Below are 18,975 nucleotides of genomic sequence, written 5' to 3' on the forward strand. Positions count from 1 at the left end.
CGTAAAAGTAATACAATATTACCAACCGTGTCTACCTTCTTTAAAGTTTCTTTATAATTTTTGACAAATTTTTCAATTTTGGAAGAAAATTATATACTGAATAATTTTTAAGATATAGAGATATCTTTTTTACATTAGATTTACAGATATTGATCGTACTCGTTATTTCGACAATTACATTGAAATGCATTTTTTTCTGTTCGTTATAACATTCTTTCATATCGTTTAATGTCAACATAAATTATTAAACAATAATATTCACAATTTTTCGAACTTCAAACAGAGGCAATTTGAAACCAATCAGATTTACAAATTTCTTAGATTTTAATGTCAAATTTCGAATATCAAGATATGAATCAAAACGAATAACATCTTTTCGATTTTAATCGATTAAATTTGAAAAAGAACGAATATTTCTGAACTTTTGTTTTTGAATTCTATTTAGAATAAAAAAGATAAGAGATAAAGATACCGATGGAAAAATTTCTCGAATGAAAACTTCATATTTATCTTTGTATTTTTATTATCATCAGCAATTACGATTTAAATGTAGGAAACATGTATAGGTATATTATATGAATATATTAAGAAAATATAGATACGTTTAAACTGATATAATCGTAAGGTACGATTCATGAAATGGATCGTTTCTATTCAATGGCGGATCACATAATAAAATCTTTCTTTGCCCTTTGCACGCTTTCGAACGTACTCTCAGACGCGTGGCTTCTCTTTTGAAAAAGCCTCGAGAGCTACGAACATATTTTTATAGTCCTACGCTTTGGTTCTTATTCAGGGTGTATTGTTAACGAAACCAGAGCGCACTCTGGTTCTTTGTTTCGTCTTTGAATGCGAGCGCGCGAATAGCTGCGCGCTCGCGCACGTTAAGGTCGTCTCTTCTCCGAAAGAAAGAAACGAAGATACACTTCTTCTTGAATAATCGAATAGAAATTCTATTTAAAATTCTTTAAAATTTTCTGTCTTTCTCTTTCTTTCTTCCATTGTTCTTTCTTTTCATTATTTTATCCGCTGTTTGGACTGTTCGCGCTGTTCGTCATTTGTGTGATAATTATTATAAGATATAAAAAATATCTTATTTATATGTATGAATAAATGAAACCGACGATTGTATAATAAACTATATACGATTCAACTTTTTAACAAAGTGATATAAACAAAGTGATATAGTATAAATGATATAATATAAAACTTATTATAACTTATTATAACTTGGTTTAGAACAAACTATATTATAATAATTGTAAGCATTATTTAAATTTAGCAAAAATTAATGTTTAGGTATGAATTAGTTAATTTATTAATTAATTTTGTGACGAAACAATTCAATAGAATATATATAAATGCCAGATTTCAGCGTTTCATAATTCAAGTGTTTACAATTCACTGATAATTCGAAAATTAATTTCAATAACATTTTGACCAAAATAATGATTTTTATTATCAAATAATCATGAGATAAAGTTACACGTGAAATTCTGACTTTTTCACTATACGTATGTACTTACATACCTACGTATTTCCCTTGAATGCAAATAAATACATAGCTAAACGAATTCATGCGATTTATTCAAACAATAGTGACGGCTGAAAACAAGGGTTAGAGAGGGGTTAATAGTAGAGAAGGGATGGTTGAAGCGTGCGCACGCGCTCCTATAATAAATTATTATTCTATTCGAATATCGGATATTACTCCGGTGATATTCGAGTGCGGCGTTATTATCATCGAAATGTTGGTCCGCATACATACACGGATACATACACTTATACGCATATGCTCTTCTCTATACGTAGTTAACGCGTTAACGCGGAGACGTAGGTGGCGATCGACGTCCATGCTTCGGCGATCGTTCACATTATTATCGACTGAGTACTGGGTGCTAGTCGCGCGCGCCTGTGTCAATGTGATAGGAGAGAAAACAGCACTCGATACGGAATTCTGTGATTGTCAGATCTCGAAAGCATAATAGGTCGCAAGGGGGTGGGAGTTGGTGGCTGCGATCGAAGTATGCATAGGGGTAGCACGTCTATTCAAGTCTTTCTATATCTGGAACACTCCTTTTCTATGTGAAGGCAGTCCAGGATGATGAGCCAATGCACGCTCGAGTACTATAAATTGATGGACCAGAAGTACCGTTTTCTACCAGTACATCACGCGCATCGAGCCCCGCAGAACTTGAAGAGCAAGGTCTGGCTATGTTCTTACCAGTCTGATCCCTTTTTTATAAATTCAAAGTCAATGCTGAGATATCGTCTCAAGTGTTGAAAAAAAGTATCAGACCTTTTCATTTTTCTTTCTCTCTTTCTTTCTCTCTCTTTCTCTCTCTTTCTCTCTCTCTCTCTCTTTCTTCCCTCCGCCCTCTTTCTCTTTTTACATTTTCGGCGATTTTAATTTGTTGAACTTCTTTTCTTGATCATTATATTTCAAAAAGATATTAACTGAATTGTGATAACTTCGTTAACTTTTAGAGTTCCAAAGAATCGAAAAATATACATAGATATATATATATATATATATATATATATATATATATATATACATCTAATTCTAAGAAAGCCATATGAAATCTATGGAGAAGAAAAAAGAAAAGCTATCGAAATAAGGATGCTCTGTTTACCACGGGCTTCTCATCCTCGCATTTTTCTTTCCGTTAAAAGTGACTGTTTCACTTGATACGTATCGTATAACGAGAAGTAATCGAAAGAGATTAAGTATAATGTACGGTATCATTGAAATAAAAAAAGAAATTCATATTCCAAGCTTCTTCGAAATTATTTTTAAGAAATCAAAATTTTTTCAACATGTTACTTACAATCGAAAAATAAATTTGACTATAAAAATTTTGTAATAAGGTACATAAAATAATTCTAAATAATTAAGAAACTGATCAATTATATTAATTATTTCGAGGAATAAAATTGTAAAAAACAAAACATTAAAATCGTTCTCATTACTTTCGAGACTGTATGTATATATATGTATGTATGTATATATACGTACATATAAATATATTCACTAACGTATCTCGACTCTCATCGAGTTTGAGATTTCGTAAAAACTCGCGACGAAATCATTCAAGCTTGGGAAGCGAAAACGCGCGAATGCATAGGTACATGTTCGCCTTTCTTTTTCTCAAACATACATAAATATATATATATATATATATATATATATATATATATATACACATATATACATAAATCGAAAAATAGAAGGAAAAGGCGGAAGGGCGACTTCTGCCCTTCTGCCGTCCCGCGATCCCTCCTGGTGCTCTCGGCAAACGTTTACGAGGCATAAACGCCGAAACAAAAGACGGCTGGGTGCGAAACAATTAAAAACGTTACGCCCGATCGCTCTCTTCCCTTCCCGCGCGCTTCTCTTCTTTTCCCTTTTCTCTCTTTCTTTCTCTTTCTCTTTCTCTTTCTCTCTCTCTCTCTCTCTCTCTCTCTCTCTCTCTCTCACTCTCACTCTCTCTTGCTCTCTGTGGTTCTCTGTACCTCACTCCCACCCCCTGAAAGCTACCCTAGCCAGCTCGTGGACCACCCCCCGCTCGTTTTCACCCTTTTTGGCCGCACAATAACGAAAACACAGCAATGTCTGCACTTTCCTTCCCCTCCCCTCACCATTCCACCCCTCTCTCCCTCTCTCTCTCTCTCTCTCTCTCTCTCTCTCTCTCTCTCTCTCTCTTACTCTCCCCACTCCTCAATCAGATTCGCTAACCCCTACTCCAGATCGCAAAACTCCCACTACGGCCGATCCGCGCGCACTGTCGCCCAACAAACAAAAGGGAATCGCGTCGATTTAATGACTGATCGGGCTGTTGCTCGCTGTTGCTGTCGTTGCTGGCTTCAAGGATCTCAACGTTTTTTTCTCACTCATTCTCTCTTTCTCTCTTTCGTTCTCTCTCTCTCTCTCTCTCTCTCTTTCGTTCTCTCTCTCTCTCTTTCTCGCTTGATCTTTCTTTCCTTCTTTCTTTTTCTCTTTCTTCTTCTTCCTCTTCATTTCCTTCGATTTTTCCCTTTCCTTCTTTCTTCGCGAATATGGAATTTCCGTTTTCTGCCTCTGATTTCTCTTTCTCTTTTTCCTTCTTTCGCATAATCCTTGATTTTTCCGACATCAGCAAGAAGAGATCGGCCAGCTGCTATTTTGCAGGCTTATCGATACGTGATAATGAGAAGCTTTTGTTTTGTGCTAACACGTACACAACCATCATCAGGACTGCCTTAAAGCTTCGGCTTTTCGTTTTGAATGCAACGCTCGGCCGATTTCCGCTCTGTTGCTTGCATATACAGACATAGACGTAGAGTTGCACTGTCCGTAGAAACGACATCGTAGTCGAGCTCGAATCGATGAGAGAAATACATAAAGAGTGTAAAAGAGAGAGAGAAAGAGAGAGAGAGAGGAAGAGAGAGAGAGAGGGAGGGAGGGAGGGAGAGAAAGAGAGAACGATCGTTATGTACGCTTGATATGAACACTTTTCGCGAACGAGGTATAATTAATGCGCGGAGAAACGGAGTTTTGTAATTCGCGTGAGATTCGAGAGTCGTCGTTTCGTTTCTAAAGCTACACGAATTTTTAGGTACTCGAGGTAGCCCGCTCACGAAAAAGGAGAACGCGAGTTGTCGACGTACGCACATCGACGTGAAAGTCAAGTTAAAAATCTATATGTTTGAGAAGTTTCACTCGAATCATACTGATTTTTAGATAACATACACACAGTAATCCCATCTAATTATAACGATATAATGAGAAATCTCTAAATAGGAAATTAATAGGATCATTCATTTTATTTAACATTTTAAAGAACTATTATCTATTACTAAATCTTATAAAAAAATTACTAATTATAAAATGATTGAATCTTCTTTATTATTCTTTTTTTTTTGGAGTAGAACTTAGTCTTTATTTTTGTTTTTAATTAATTCAGACATTCATCTTTCTTTTACACCTAGAAATGATATCGTATCAGTATGATTCATTAGTCGATATGATTGTTCATATAGGTTACGTTTTATATATCGAGAAAAACACGTGGGATAAACGAGGTAAGATAAAACGTTGTCTCCGCGTCGTTTTAGTCGGTGGTTAAACGCTTATGTCCTTTATCAAAGAAGAAAAAGAAAAAGAAGTTTTCTTCCTTTGGTTTTGGATCCTACTCCAATTACGGTACCTCGACACAGCTGCCAATAATTATCGGTTTGGTTCGTAACCTCAGAATCCCTCCGAGTACCTTGGAATTATATAGATATTGTCTCTAATGATGCGGAAACTTGGCTGGTTCTCGGCTGGTATCGCTTTCGTAACGCCCACACTTCAACCTCGATCATTCTTCTCGTTCACGAGATATTCTGGACGTTTATATTATCGGATCAAGTTACGTCGAGAGCATTTTCGGTGCTCCCTCGCCAATCGAACATACCGTTTACAATAGACGTGATACACTTTTGTCAATCCAATTTACTATGACGTATATATAAATGTGCGATCCTCGATCAGGATCCTACAATATGAACTATGAGAATGCATCATAGTGTAGCGAAGGATTTTTATAAAAGCGGAATATATTATTTGAATTTTTTTATTATTTTTTGAGGATATTCATAACATCTTTTGAAGGATGCTATTAAATTGAAAAATATTAGATAACGTATATGTATACAAATTTTTGCAATGTTGTAATAATTTACTTTTTAACTACAAAATTCGAAAGTCGATGCTACATTGTAATTTGGAAATATTAAGTACTTACTTTTTTCCACGCCACGATATTTCGATATCGCAGATAAGAAATCTTCCATATCTTCAAAATAAAATTGACGAAAAGTTTAGTCTAGGTGTTGATCGAAATAGTATTAAAACCCCGATTTGAATCACGGTTTTACACGTGATTTAATCCGAAAAAAGACCTTTGTATACTTTTCATGTATCTACGAAAGAGATTTTGAAAAACACGCAGGTACCTAGACAGACGATTTAGGTTCGTGCGAAAAAGAACCTATTTTTCCGGGATCGTTTCGAGTTACTGAAATATTATCAGATTACTTGTAACTTCGTTCTCTCGTCTCGTTCTTTTTTTATCCATCCTTGTCTTTTAACAAAACACAATTATTTAAAATTTCGATCTTCACTAAATTATTTATATGTTATTTACGATATTTAAAGTGTATTTACAGAATACATGAAAAATTGTTTCTCTCAATATTATATATTACATAATCGAATAAAGATTTTGATGGGAAATCGATAAACTCGAGGGTTAAATGGTTAAGATTTTTCGCTACCAGTGATGGTTCAGGACCCTTTCGGATAATAGGTCCGAGATGATTCACTATCCCCATGTCTCCTATAGCCCTTAAGCGCACGCAACCCTTGGCCCACTGTATCCATACGTCAAGCCCGCGTGATCGTGAAGTCATATGATTCCTGTGAAGTGACACGGCTACTGTCACCTATTGTCCTGTTTAAATCCGAAGGGTCGATTTTCAATATATTTAACCTTATCAAATTAGGCTAATTATTTAACTAATACGATTTCGATTAGATTCGACTTTTTGTAAACGTAAAAATTGAAGAAATATTCAAAAATAGAAAGAATAAAATATGGACGAAAGTCTTCTTCGTTTTCTATGTCATATTCTTTCTATAGGACACAAAGCGAGTCGTAAGTAAGGTACGAAGAAGGGAAAAGAGATTGATAACGCGAGCCGAATCGATCGGAGACCCTTTCTTATGATAATCCTTCCGCAAAATTTTATGTCAGTGGGTGGAGACTAGAGTTGGTGACGGGTGGAGAGTTGAACAAAAATTGTCGACGATTTTCTGCAGCTGTCGCCGTTTAGTTCTCTCACCGTCGATTCTCGAATATAAGAAAATGCGAGGTTTAGGTACAAATCCTTATTGTATTTTTCCGATATAAAAATCCAAATCATTTTTTCATCTCTTTCAAAGATGATTCAAGATTTTCGTGTTCAAAAATTCCGTAAAATTTCATAAGTATTTATACATGTCAAATTCGATTTTGAATTTACTGTCTTCATTCTATAAAGCGGATGTAATAACACCGAAAAGTAGCTCGCGAAAGAGTATATATTAATTTCAAATTACTCCCTCGCGAAAGGGGATCGAAAGGACGGGTCAGGGTAGGCGTAAAAAAAAAGAATGGAAGAAAGAAAGAAACGAGAGGGTGAAAAGTAGAAAGAGAGATAGAGTATACGTGAAGAAAGAAGATTAAGATAGAGAGAGAGAGAGAGAGGGAGGGAGAGAGAGAGAGAGAGAGAGGGAGAGAGAGAGAGAGGGAGAGAGAGAGAGAGAGGGAGAGAGAGAGAGAGAGAGAGTCAAATATCGTTGTGGAGTGTGGTTATGCGTGCTTGCTTAGTCTTATTGTAAGCTTGGCTTAGGCTAATTTATAGAGATGTTTCGTGTCCTCCACAGTTACCCCGCAGGCTGTGTCCTATTACTCCTATCCTCTATTATGCAGTTCCATCGTAGGCTGGAGAGCACCCGATATCTATATGCCATTCTAAATTATTCGGCATTGTACTCGCATGATTCCATTGTCCGCGTCTGTCTCCACCACCGTACGGTGATGCGCAATGCCGCAAGTTAGGGCGTAGACCCACAACGACATGCAAGCTCCGACGGAACCTCGAGTACTTCAATGTGTGTGTGTATGCGCGTGTTTCTACGTACATCCATAGTATAACACACCTGAGTGCGTCGATCGTCGTCCTTCCTAACTATATCTCTACGTCCTCCTTCTCTTGCCTATACGTCTGTTTCGAGTATACCGCTGTCATCGATCAAGAGTGAGAGAGAATGAGCTACACGATCTCTCTCTTTCTCTCTCTCTCTCTCTCTCTCTCTCTCTCTCTATCTATCAATCTATCAATCTATCTATCTATCTCTATTCGTCTTGCGCTCTGTGATCATTCTTTTCTTAATACCTATTTAAACGTTGTTACTTTAGACTCGAATAGCTAACTTATTGTCTTCCTATATAGTATTTTATCTTTGACCTCCCTCGCTTCGATATATCAATTAATAAAAAATTAAACGTTCAAGAAATATGTACTTATAAAAATTGAAATTCGAAACTTGTATGCACTGTTTTTTGTACTCGTTCATTTTCAATATAAAGACTAATTGAAAAGTTCCAAGTTGAAGTTTCTTGCAAAGGTTTTGCATAGTTTAGCTTTTGCTATACAATGAACGATTCTGCAGAAAGGTTCGGATTAAACGTCAAAGAATTTCAACAGAAAACTCTACTTCAAATCTTCTCTATTTACACTGTGCTATAAGATTGCATATACTTTGTCATTTGTATTGAAGTCGTTGAGAGTTTGTAAAAAAAAAAAAAAGAAAAAAAAAACAAATTCGATCACCGTAAAAGATTAATTAACTGAAGCGAATTTAACGTAGTTCCAAATTAATCATTGAGTTTTTTTATTTTCTTATAAAAAATTTCTCTTTTTCCTCCTGATCGTTAAACAAAAATACTCTTAGAAGATTTTAATTCTTGGGAAAATTATGCGAAGGAAAGGAACATGCCTAGAAGACGGTTGTTAGAGGACGCACTTGAATTAAGATATCCTAACAAAGGCACTTTTCTATTGCATCTATTTCTATTCTACTACTTCTACTTGTATCGCCACCTACTCTTATTATACCTTCGTTGCTTTTCTTCGATGGAAATAAATTACAGGAGAGTAAAAGAAGTTGGAATGAATCGAATTGGTTGCCAGATAAAGAAAGAAGCACGAAGGAAATATATATATATATATATATATAAAGAGAAAAGAAAAATAAGAATAAAATAGTGAGATCGATTTATAATTCCCCATCTAGCTACTCTTCGTATCTCTCACGATCACCTGATCTTTCAACCATCCTCCCTTTCAATCCCTCCTCCCCTCTTCTCTCCTCTCTCTCTTTCTCTCTCTCTCTCTCTCTCTCTTTCTCTCTCTCTCTCTCTCTCTCTCTCTCTGTCTCTGTCTCTGTCTCTGTCTCTGTCTCTCTTTCATCGCAGAACACGAGCGTACCTTATACTCTTCTTCGTTGACACTCGTCATCCACCCCACGCCGATGTCGTCATTCGCACGCATTTTCATTCGTCGCTCGTGTCAATTGCTTCGCTTTCGTGCCTTTCGTTTATTTCTCTGTCGCTCTATCTACTATACCTATCCATCTCCCTCTTTTCTCCCTCCCTCTCTCTCTCTCTCTCTCTCTCTCTCTCTTCCTCTCTGTTTCTCCCTCTTATACAAACGAAATTCGGAGTTTAGAAGTGCCTTTATTATACGTCCACGCTTCGGCTTATCCACCCGATCGGAAAGTAAATTCGTTTTCCCATCAAGTTTCACTCATTTTCCAAGCGTAATCAATAATATTTGTTAATATATATCGAATAATACGAATAAAATAATACGAATAAAATTTGAAAATGGATCACCATTTTTATACTCTTTATTGTCTCTATTAAAAGAATGTTATCTTTGTTTGTTTGAAAAGGAAAATAAATAAAGAAAGAAAGAAAGAAAGAAAGAAAGAAAGAAAGAAAAAAGAAAGAAAAAAATAAAGAAAGAAATTTAAAGAAAGAACGATAAAAGTTAAATTTCTTTCTTTCGCATATGCCCGAGGGAATCAGATCAGAGTAAAATTGCACGAACCCTTCTCGAAATACAAGAGGAATACCGTTTCTGAAGTGAAAGACGAAAAACACTCGTGTTCACTACTATAATGTGCTCCCTTTTATGATACGTTGCGTTGGCCCTCACCGAAGGGCAAGCCCCAATGTATAATGGCTCGCTTTTTCTTCAGGTACGGCTAGACGTTTGAGAGGGCGATGAGGAGGATGATCCTTTTATATATACATACTCTATACACGTATACATTCGTATAAAAAAACGAGACGAAAAGATTCGAAAAGAATTAAAAAAAGCGTAGGGCAGGCATATCAGTCGCTTCGATTTCCTAATACCCAAGCATTTAACCTTTTCGCGTGAGAAGAAAGCTTTGCTACCTCCTACCGATGATCTTTTCTCTTTCGAAAATTCTCAAGAGACCGAAATTCGAAAGGGCGAATCATTCATTCCTCGTTCTTTCGTAGGTATATATATATATATATATATATATATATATATATATATATACATTAAATATCAAAAGAATGAATACTTCATTTGAAGAGAGTATATATGATGACAAGCAAAGAGAGTTCATTTTAAATAATAACAAAGTAATTTTCCTCTGATACTTTATCGTAATATCAAAAGGAAAATTAAAGTATTCAAACTAAATAATACACCCTACATATAAGTACCTATACTTAAGAACGTAACAAGAAATGTTGATAGTATTACATTACCGCGAAGTTTGAGTGAAATTTGTAGAACAATTCATCTTTAGAATTTTACCAAAATATTTGTCACTAATTTATACCTCAATTAATTAATTAATATTCCTTATTATCTCTGGATTATGTGCTTATAACATTCTTGGAAGCAAACGTATCGTAATTCCTGTGTAAATAGGGTTCGGGACCCTATCCACCAGCATATTATATATATACCTACGTAAGTACTGTATATAAATGAGTGAGACAGGAAGGGGGTTGATTCTTCTATGTTACCCTCGAAGTACGGCAGTGTCGGCTACGAGGACGACATTTTAATAAGAGCTTCGTAATGCATATAATTCCGCAGGCACGACGGGCTATGCATTCGTTCGCGTTGAAATTTCACGCGTACGCGAGCACAGAATAGACGGATACACAGTACACTGCTTCAAAATGATTCTCTTCTCTTCTTAATACATACATATAAATGTTTGTGTGTATGTATATGTGTATGTGTTTGTGTGTGTCTCAAATACAGAAGCTACATTTACGCCTCAATATTGCATTCCTTTCCTTTGACGTTGAGAGGATATCAATTATTATTATTAATATCATTATCTGAATGCTGGTGCACGATAGGAAACGTGGAGATCATTTTCCTAGAGAACCAGAGAGAAAAGAGAGAAAGAGAGAGAAAGAGAGAGAGAGAGAGAGAGAGAGAGAGAGAGAGAGAAATACAGGGATGGTGGAATTTTCCTCGCTTGGAATTTAACGGTTAATGCGATAAACTTCCAAGCCGAGTCACTGTGAATTTATCGAAGTGTTATAAATCGAATGAGATTCTTTATTGAAAGAAGATATCTTGAATATGAATACTATAAATCGTTTGGCATATTCATTGAACAAAATTTAATGGACAATTAGATGATTTTAATATTTCAACTGCGAATAAGAATAATAATAAATGATGCATTATTTTCATTTATTTTGGTGTTTAAGATCTAGAAAATTTTTATCATTATAATATATGCGAATTATACAAAATGATTTGTAGAATAACTATTAACTTTCGTGAATTATCTCTGTACGTTTGAATTCAATTATTAAATCATATATAAATAACTGCAACAACCTAACGTTAAATATAAATTAAATGATATTCGTAAAGAAAGAGAAACTTATATTTCCTTTGAAAAGGGATACACAAATAAAAAAGTATCAAGGAACGAACCAATTTCTAAAGGCTAATCGCTACGCTACGATATTCAGCATTCATTTGAGGATTGTCCATGTATTAATAAATCGAGAAAGCCACAATATAATCATTATCATCAAGGATTATCAAGGGTTGGTTTGTTAGAAATAATTGCTATAGACCAGCAGAGTCGAGGTGCCTCCTGAACTTACCAACAATGTAAATGAGAAAGCGAAAGAGAGAGAGAGAAAGAGAGAGAAAGAGGACAGGACGATTGCGAATAAAGCTATAATATCGAACTCGTTCGGCCCTCTTGTGCACGTGCACGACCATCGAATTTATATACGGTAATGCCTGAAAGACTCAGCTTTCTCTGTAGTAGGTGGTGGAAACGTAGCTCGACTGACCGCTCGTTAAAAAGTTTAACCGTCCGTTTATTAGTACGAGAGTGCGTTCCAGGGGTGGGATGAAATGTAGCTAGAGTCTTAGCCAACTTTCTCTCTCTCTCTCTCTCTCCCTTTCTCTCTCTAACTCACCCTCTAACCTCTTCTCTTGGTTGCCCCAGGCATAAGTGCTTTTCCACGTTTTAACTACGAGCGATAGCATAACATTTCGTTATCGTATTATTTGTTATATATATATATATGTGTGTGTGTGTGTGTGTGTGTGTGTGTGTGTACATAATTTAATTCAACGTGTAATTATAGGTAATATACGTATATATTTGTCTACAATTAGTATGTGATAAAATTCAATAGTTCAATCGATTTTATGAGTCTTATAGTGTTTTGATTGCAATTTAAGCATCTAATTTTCTAAATTATTATATATTTATATGCAAAAATGTATTTGTATATAAGATGAATAAGAATCAACGAGAAATAATTTGATTGATTTTCATGAATATTATCTTTCTACATTAGAAAAACAATTGCAAGTGAGAAATAATTCGATCGATTTTTTTACGAATGTCACATAGTGTCTTGATTGCAATATATTTCTATTATTCTAAATACTTTTAAGTATGTCATTTGGCAAACTGCAATTTATTATAAGTTGCTGTTTGCGTTTCTTATCGTAAGTGGATGGTGAAAGGGAGATTTAGTATTATAGGGAGTAATAAAGCTAAGCGTTCGGTCTTTTGTTTCTGTTCGAATGGACAAAAGGGTGGAACTTACGTGGGATTAATTTATAAAGCCAGAGATAGATATGAATGGAATATATAGGGTGATTAGTTTTTATCAACGTATGAATACTGACTTTATTGTGTTTATATCAATTTGTTTATGTTACTTTTATTAATATCATAAATTATATTATATATATATATGTATATATATATATATGTATATATATATATATATATGTATATATATATATATATATATATGTATATATATATGTATATAATCACAATTTATTGTAACGATGCCGATAACTGGAGTTCAAAATGATCACTTACGGTAAAACTTCCATTATCTAAATTTTTCTCTTTCTCTCTCCCTCTCTCTCTCTCTCTCTTTCTCTCTCTCTTTCTCTCTCTCTCTTTCTTTCGCACTAATCACTAGACTAAGATATTAGTAACCGAGAATAAGCATTATGCGATTATCGTATTGAGCAGTCGCTCAATGAGTTTCCTACGAGTGCCGTTGCGTCTAACTTTCAAGTGGTGTTATAGAAACGGAATGTGGTATAGCTTCTTAACTAGAGTGTTCTCCCCACGCTTAGGATGTACCTTCGAGTGGGTAATGCTTAGAATAACGGACTCCTTAAAGAGCACATTGAGAGAGATAAAGAGGGAGAAATGAAGAGAGAGAAAGTTACTGTTTAGATAAAATATTTGTCGCTAATAATACATTTCATACGTTTTTAATTTTGCTATCCAAAGACGACGAACCGATTGAGAAAGGAAATGTATGTGAACATTTTTTTTATGTAATAATGACACTAAATTCAATGATTACCGTGTCATTAAATTATTCTGTCTTACTTTCAAGTGGCTGCTCATATATCTGTATTTCTTAATTGTCTTATTTAATTTTTTTCGTCGCAAAATTAATTGTTAACTTGATATTTGATTTTAGTTAAGTATTCGTTTATTAAAGTATTATATTTAGTACAATTTACTGTAAGTTTTATATTATATAAATATTTGTTTAGATACATGAAAAAGTATTGATTAATAGAGATTCGATTCTTATCATCGTTAATGAATATTATTATGTTCATTATAAATTAATGGCTTTTGAATTAGAACGAGCTTAATTAGAGAAAATTGTGCCAATCAAAATCTTTCTTTCTAGGCTCGAAGAGAACAAGACTTTCCGATCATACCAAAGGAACGATATTAGCTGGGGATGATACGGGAAATGAAGATGATCGCGAATCAGATTCAGGTGGCGAACTTCGTGCCAATCATCCACTTGGTAAGAGGGCTTCACTTTATCTTTGATCTTTTTTATTTATTATCGTAAATGAACATATCATAAAAATATATTTTTTTCGATATTTTATTTAATTGATCTCACAAAGAGTTTAATTTCCTACCATCTATTTTATAATACCACGAATAATGTTGTATATAAATATTTATGTAACTAATTCATGATATATATATATATATATAATTTAGCAGATAGATTCATTAAACGAAGTTTTATGATATTATCTTATTCATTGTTAAAATGACATCTGTAGTTCAAGAACGCAATAAATTTGAAATGCCGCGTAGGTATAATATAATATACGTACATCTTAGTGTCATAAAAATTCAACAGACTCTTTCATACAGCTACATACAATTCTTTAATATAATTTTATTATTGTTTATATGATGTGCAAATAGTATGATATATATGTTCGTTCATAATTAGAATCGTAAAAATTTAATACATAAATTCATTCATACAAATGGGATATGATGAAATGAAGTTCTGCAATATAACCTTTTAATGATCGTGATAATATAAGTTACGCTCAACGATGCAATAAATTCGCAACATCATGCAAACAAAGAGGGAGAATAGAAAGGAAGAAATTTAGAACGCAAGCGCCGTTATCTTCGAGCCAAGCCCTTTGATTTCGCAAATATGACAGATAGATGCGTGATGCCGTTAAAATTTAAGGTGAAAAGCTTGACGTGTCAACTAAACAAAGTTTCCTCTCACATTTCCCTTCACAATTCGATCAGCACACAAACTCTCTTTAGATACTTATACACGTTCGCTGGACCAACACTCGTTTCTGCCATTCTCGCGGCCTTCATGAAGCTGCAGGATTGGCGGGTACGTGAGTTTGCGCCAATCTCGTCTGCCTACCTCCTCCAATAGCAAATTCCCTTGATACTGTAGCAATCCTCTCTCCAAAGCTTTAACAAGTAGAGATCCCGTCGAGCTACTCCTCTTTCTCGAATTCCCACCTTCGTGGTGAACCTTGGCACTCCCATCACTCTCCCTATTCGTCTCTAAAGATCGTTCTACCCCTTGTCGTTGCTGAGAAAAGAACAAGTACAAAAGGGTTCAGACTAGTCGTGTCTTTGTTTAGGTATTTTATGAAATAGTATATCTTTAAATAGTTCTCGCGTTACAGTCAACCGATACGGTTTTATAGTTTTTTCTTCTTTTTTTTTGGATTGTAATTTTTAATATTTGTCGATCTTGAAATCTTTTTATTGTGAACATTCTTATCTACGAAAAGTGAAATATTTTGAATGTAAGAAGTCTAAGGATATTTATGATTTCTTATAGACATTTTACTCCGTTTTATAACGATATTTTTAATTAATCCTCGAGAATTATTACGTAGAAATATAAATAATTTATGTGACTGATAATTGTTTAATTTTTATAATATAATAAATGTTTAATATTTATTCGTTTAATTTGTTCATCTGAAATGTTTTTTGATTATGAAAAAAATCCTGTGCATTAGATAAATTCTTTTTTTAAATAATTATTTGTTGTCTTTGAAACATGATAACTTGTTTCAAGTATAATGAAAGTTTAATATGTATTATGTATTATATATCATTTATTGTTAATAATCAAATTCATTTGCGTTCTGTGTTAAAAGTTGTTTCTAGCCCTGTCGACAGTCAAGACGCCGAAATAGCAAGAATGCGTACAAATAGTCTGAATGATTCTGAAGAAGGAAGTCCAGAGCCAGGTTCTTCGAGTCCCACGCATACACCACCCCTAACGCCTGCACTTACACCACAAAGAGAAAGTACACCAGCTCCGGAAAACCTCAGCTTGCGTAAAAGCGGAAGTCCGCCACAAACACAACAAACTCCACAGGCGGTCGATCTCGTGCAACCCAGACCAAGTCCGCCATTAGCCTCACTCGCAGTGAGTTCAATACATTTCTCAGATTTGATTATGTCAAAATTAATAAAAATTATTTACTTTATTATCATCGATTCGTATATATATATATTTATTTATTTATTTGACTTACTTTTTAATATTACTTACATTTTAAATTAATATTAATTTATTATGTTTATTTATTGATTTTTTGTAATTATAAGTTACGCGTGGAAGTAGACATTCTATTTTTAATCGATAATATTGCCTGAAGATGCCATCGATCGATAAATAATTCATTTAATCTTCTTAGATAATAAAATAGATCCTTCAATAGAACAAAAATCATTTATGTATAAATTATTGCATACTACAAGAGTTTTAAAAAGTTTCTTATAAATAGCGTTTGTAAGTAACATTATTGATAAAATATAGAGTGATATCTATATTTAGGAACAATATTTATGATTACAAATCATATATTTTTTTTCTATATTTTAATAAAATCAAAACGATGTTTTAAATGAATGAAATAAATTGAAATAACCTTGGTTTGTTACTCATTAATTCTCTTTAAGTATTTTCAATAAAATTTTTTAGGAAAATCCGTATTCTATGTTTCAGGCCGCAGCGACGTCGGTCCATTTTCCTACTTATGCACCACTTTATGGACCAGCGGTCAGTTCCCTGTACTGTTCGCCCACGATTTATCAGCATCAACATCATCCAAATGTACACGAACCACGAGAAATTCAAATGCAAATGCAAATGCAAAATATTCAACAACCTTGTGGTATACAAGTCCAGCAACAACAACAGCAACAACAGCAACAGCAACAACAAAGATCGCCAGTCGACGTTCTTCTTCGCGTATTTCCTGGACGACGTCGAGCCGATGTGGAAGCTCTATTGCATCGATATAAAGGTAAGTTTTGAAATGTTTACATAAGTTTCATTCTTTGTCGTCTTAGCCATTATTTTCAGAATCAAATAAAGGCTTATAATTATTAAACCGATACATGTAAATAATATATCTTTTGAATCGATCGTAAACTTTATCATCCAATTAATTCTACAAAATCAATATACATTTTGAAAGCTTCTGTCAAAGCAATAAAATGCAAATTATAATAGAAAAATTTTCTGACTAGACGAAAAAAATTGAAAAAAAAAGAGAAAAAAAGAAAAAAAAAATCTATGAAATAAAATTGTATACCACTAGGTGATGTGGTATCAGCGATGGAAGTGTTAGTCTGTGAGGATAATCTTCAACCAAAGTCAGCGTTCTCACCATTGGCGGGTGCCTTGGCTTCAGCAGCAGCTGCTTCGGCATCAGTTTCGGCAGGCTATACGACACGCAGTGCTTACTGTACCACACCGATCCCTTCAACGAGACATAGATTTCTCGCAGCACCTTACGCTGGTACTGGTTACCTTCCAACCGTGATAAAACCACCGAATCAAAGTCTTCACGCCAATGGTACAGGTGATGCCTATCGAGAAACATCACCGGATGATGCCAGTGATAAGACCAGTTATTCCGAGTGACCTGAACAAGAGAGGACCACTGTTTGGTCATACTTGCAGTAGTCGAGAATATCTTTCGACCGCCATTGTCCTTTCTCCGAGAAGAACACAAGCTATCTAGGCTATTAATAAAAATCAAAAAGGAGAGGTGTTATTTTGAAAGCTAGACGATAAATAAATTATCATCGTTCTCTCCGCTCAATTTTCTTCCAGCTCGGACTCGATTCCAATATGGCGGTTCTAGATAAATCACGTCCTACCCATTAAATTAATTTTTCTTTTTTTTTTTTTTCCACACAAATTTCTAATAAATATAAATCGTCGTTATTATCACCCGAATGATATTTTTATTTTCATAATAATATCATAAATAATACGTACTTTACGTAATAACCGTGAAATGGAAAGCTTACATTGAATTTTCCATTCACGTTCATTGCACTTTAAGAGTAAGTTACTCGCATTCAGTAAGAGACAGAGATTTTAAGAGACGCGTGGTTTGACGTGAATAAAGACTAAGAAGGGGTGGCCACCCTTTCGTATTTGTCTACAACATTGAACGTAATGCACGCGCGAAATCGACTGCCTGCTTACGAGCTAATTTTAAATCGTACGGAGATCTCTACCCAACATCAAAGGGATTAGAATTGTATGTAGGAAAGCCGGTTTTATCCGTACCAATGTCAGAAACAGTTGCGAACTAGTTAATTTCGATAAGATCGACTTTGACGAGTAACCGATAAAATTCTTCCTGAAAGGAACATCATTGTCAAAGGAATCTTATTTTTGTTGATAATAATCGCTAGAAAAATTTATTATTTTTAAAGATCTTTATTTTTTGCACAAACTGCTGTTGCTGCTGCTGCTGCAAAAAAAAATAATAATATGAGAAAAAGACTTTTATACGATCCCATTTCTTATCGCTTAAAACTACATAATTAGAAATAATAATTTTGTTAAATGAAACGAGCTTTCTTTAAACCAACATAACGACGATTCGATAAACATATATTCCATTCACAAAATGAATTACCTTCAAAATGAACCCGATACGATTACGTCTGGATGTGCACATGACAATCCGCCCGAGTAAAGCGATATATTATAACTTCCTGTCCACCCATTTACCCGAAAACTCGCCATAATTTCTACGAGAACGAATTATTTCATATTCAAGAAATAAAATGTTCACAGTGAAATAGCGAAGATTTATGCGAAATATTTCGAGAATAAACGATCATCTTGAACGAAGACGATCGTGAGAGAAAGAGAGAGAGAGAGAGAGAGAGAGAGAAAGAGAGAAAGAGAGAGAGAGAGAGAGAAAGAAATAGTATACTATATTATATATATAGGTCGGTTCGTTATAAAGAATATTATACTTTATACATGTATAAAGAAAATGCGAACGTTACCGAGTACGTATATTCGTAAAATAAAAGTTTAATAAGTACGTATGTTGGATATATTAATAGGATCAGAAATGAAGAATTGTAAATAATAATAAGCGTGTGTTGCCGATTGATTTTTGTTTCGAGGACAATTTACCGATTCATTTTCGCGATTTGTCGCATGTAGTACGACGTTCTACGAGTTCGAACAG

The 18,975-nt window shown here is 34.3% G+C and overlaps 1 protein-coding gene across 3 annotated transcripts in view; it reads left to right on the top strand.

The window, feature by feature from the left end:
* Nucleotides 1-18,975, top strand: part of dmrt99B (doublesex-Mab related 99B) — a 36,782-nt gene that overhangs the window by 17,124 nt on the left and 683 nt on the right. Inside the window, exons 3-7 of one of the 3 annotated variants that reach the window (XM_085656370.1) lie at nucleotides 6,274-6,282; nucleotides 13,848-13,970; nucleotides 15,616-15,890; nucleotides 16,473-16,773; nucleotides 17,071-18,975. The exon at nucleotides 17,071-18,975 is cut by the window's right edge and continues 680 nt beyond it. In XM_085656370.1, coding sequence (XP_085512496.1) covers nucleotides 6,274-6,282; nucleotides 13,848-13,970; nucleotides 15,616-15,890; nucleotides 16,473-16,773; nucleotides 17,071-17,396 — 1,034 coding nt within the window. In that variant the 3' untranslated portion in view covers nucleotides 17,397-18,975. Of the gene's footprint in view, nucleotides 1-6,273; nucleotides 6,283-13,847; nucleotides 13,971-15,615; nucleotides 15,891-16,448; nucleotides 16,774-17,070 lie in introns of all 3 variants that reach the window. The other 2 variants (XM_035869580.2, XM_085656369.1) reach the window with 2 other exon arrangements.

This window comes from Vespa mandarinia, chromosome 4 (assembly GCF_050613455.1).
Source record: "Vespa mandarinia isolate Hongniang chromosome 4, ASM5061345v1, whole genome shotgun sequence".
NCBI classification, from domain to species: domain Eukaryota; kingdom Metazoa; phylum Arthropoda; class Insecta; order Hymenoptera; family Vespidae; genus Vespa; species Vespa mandarinia.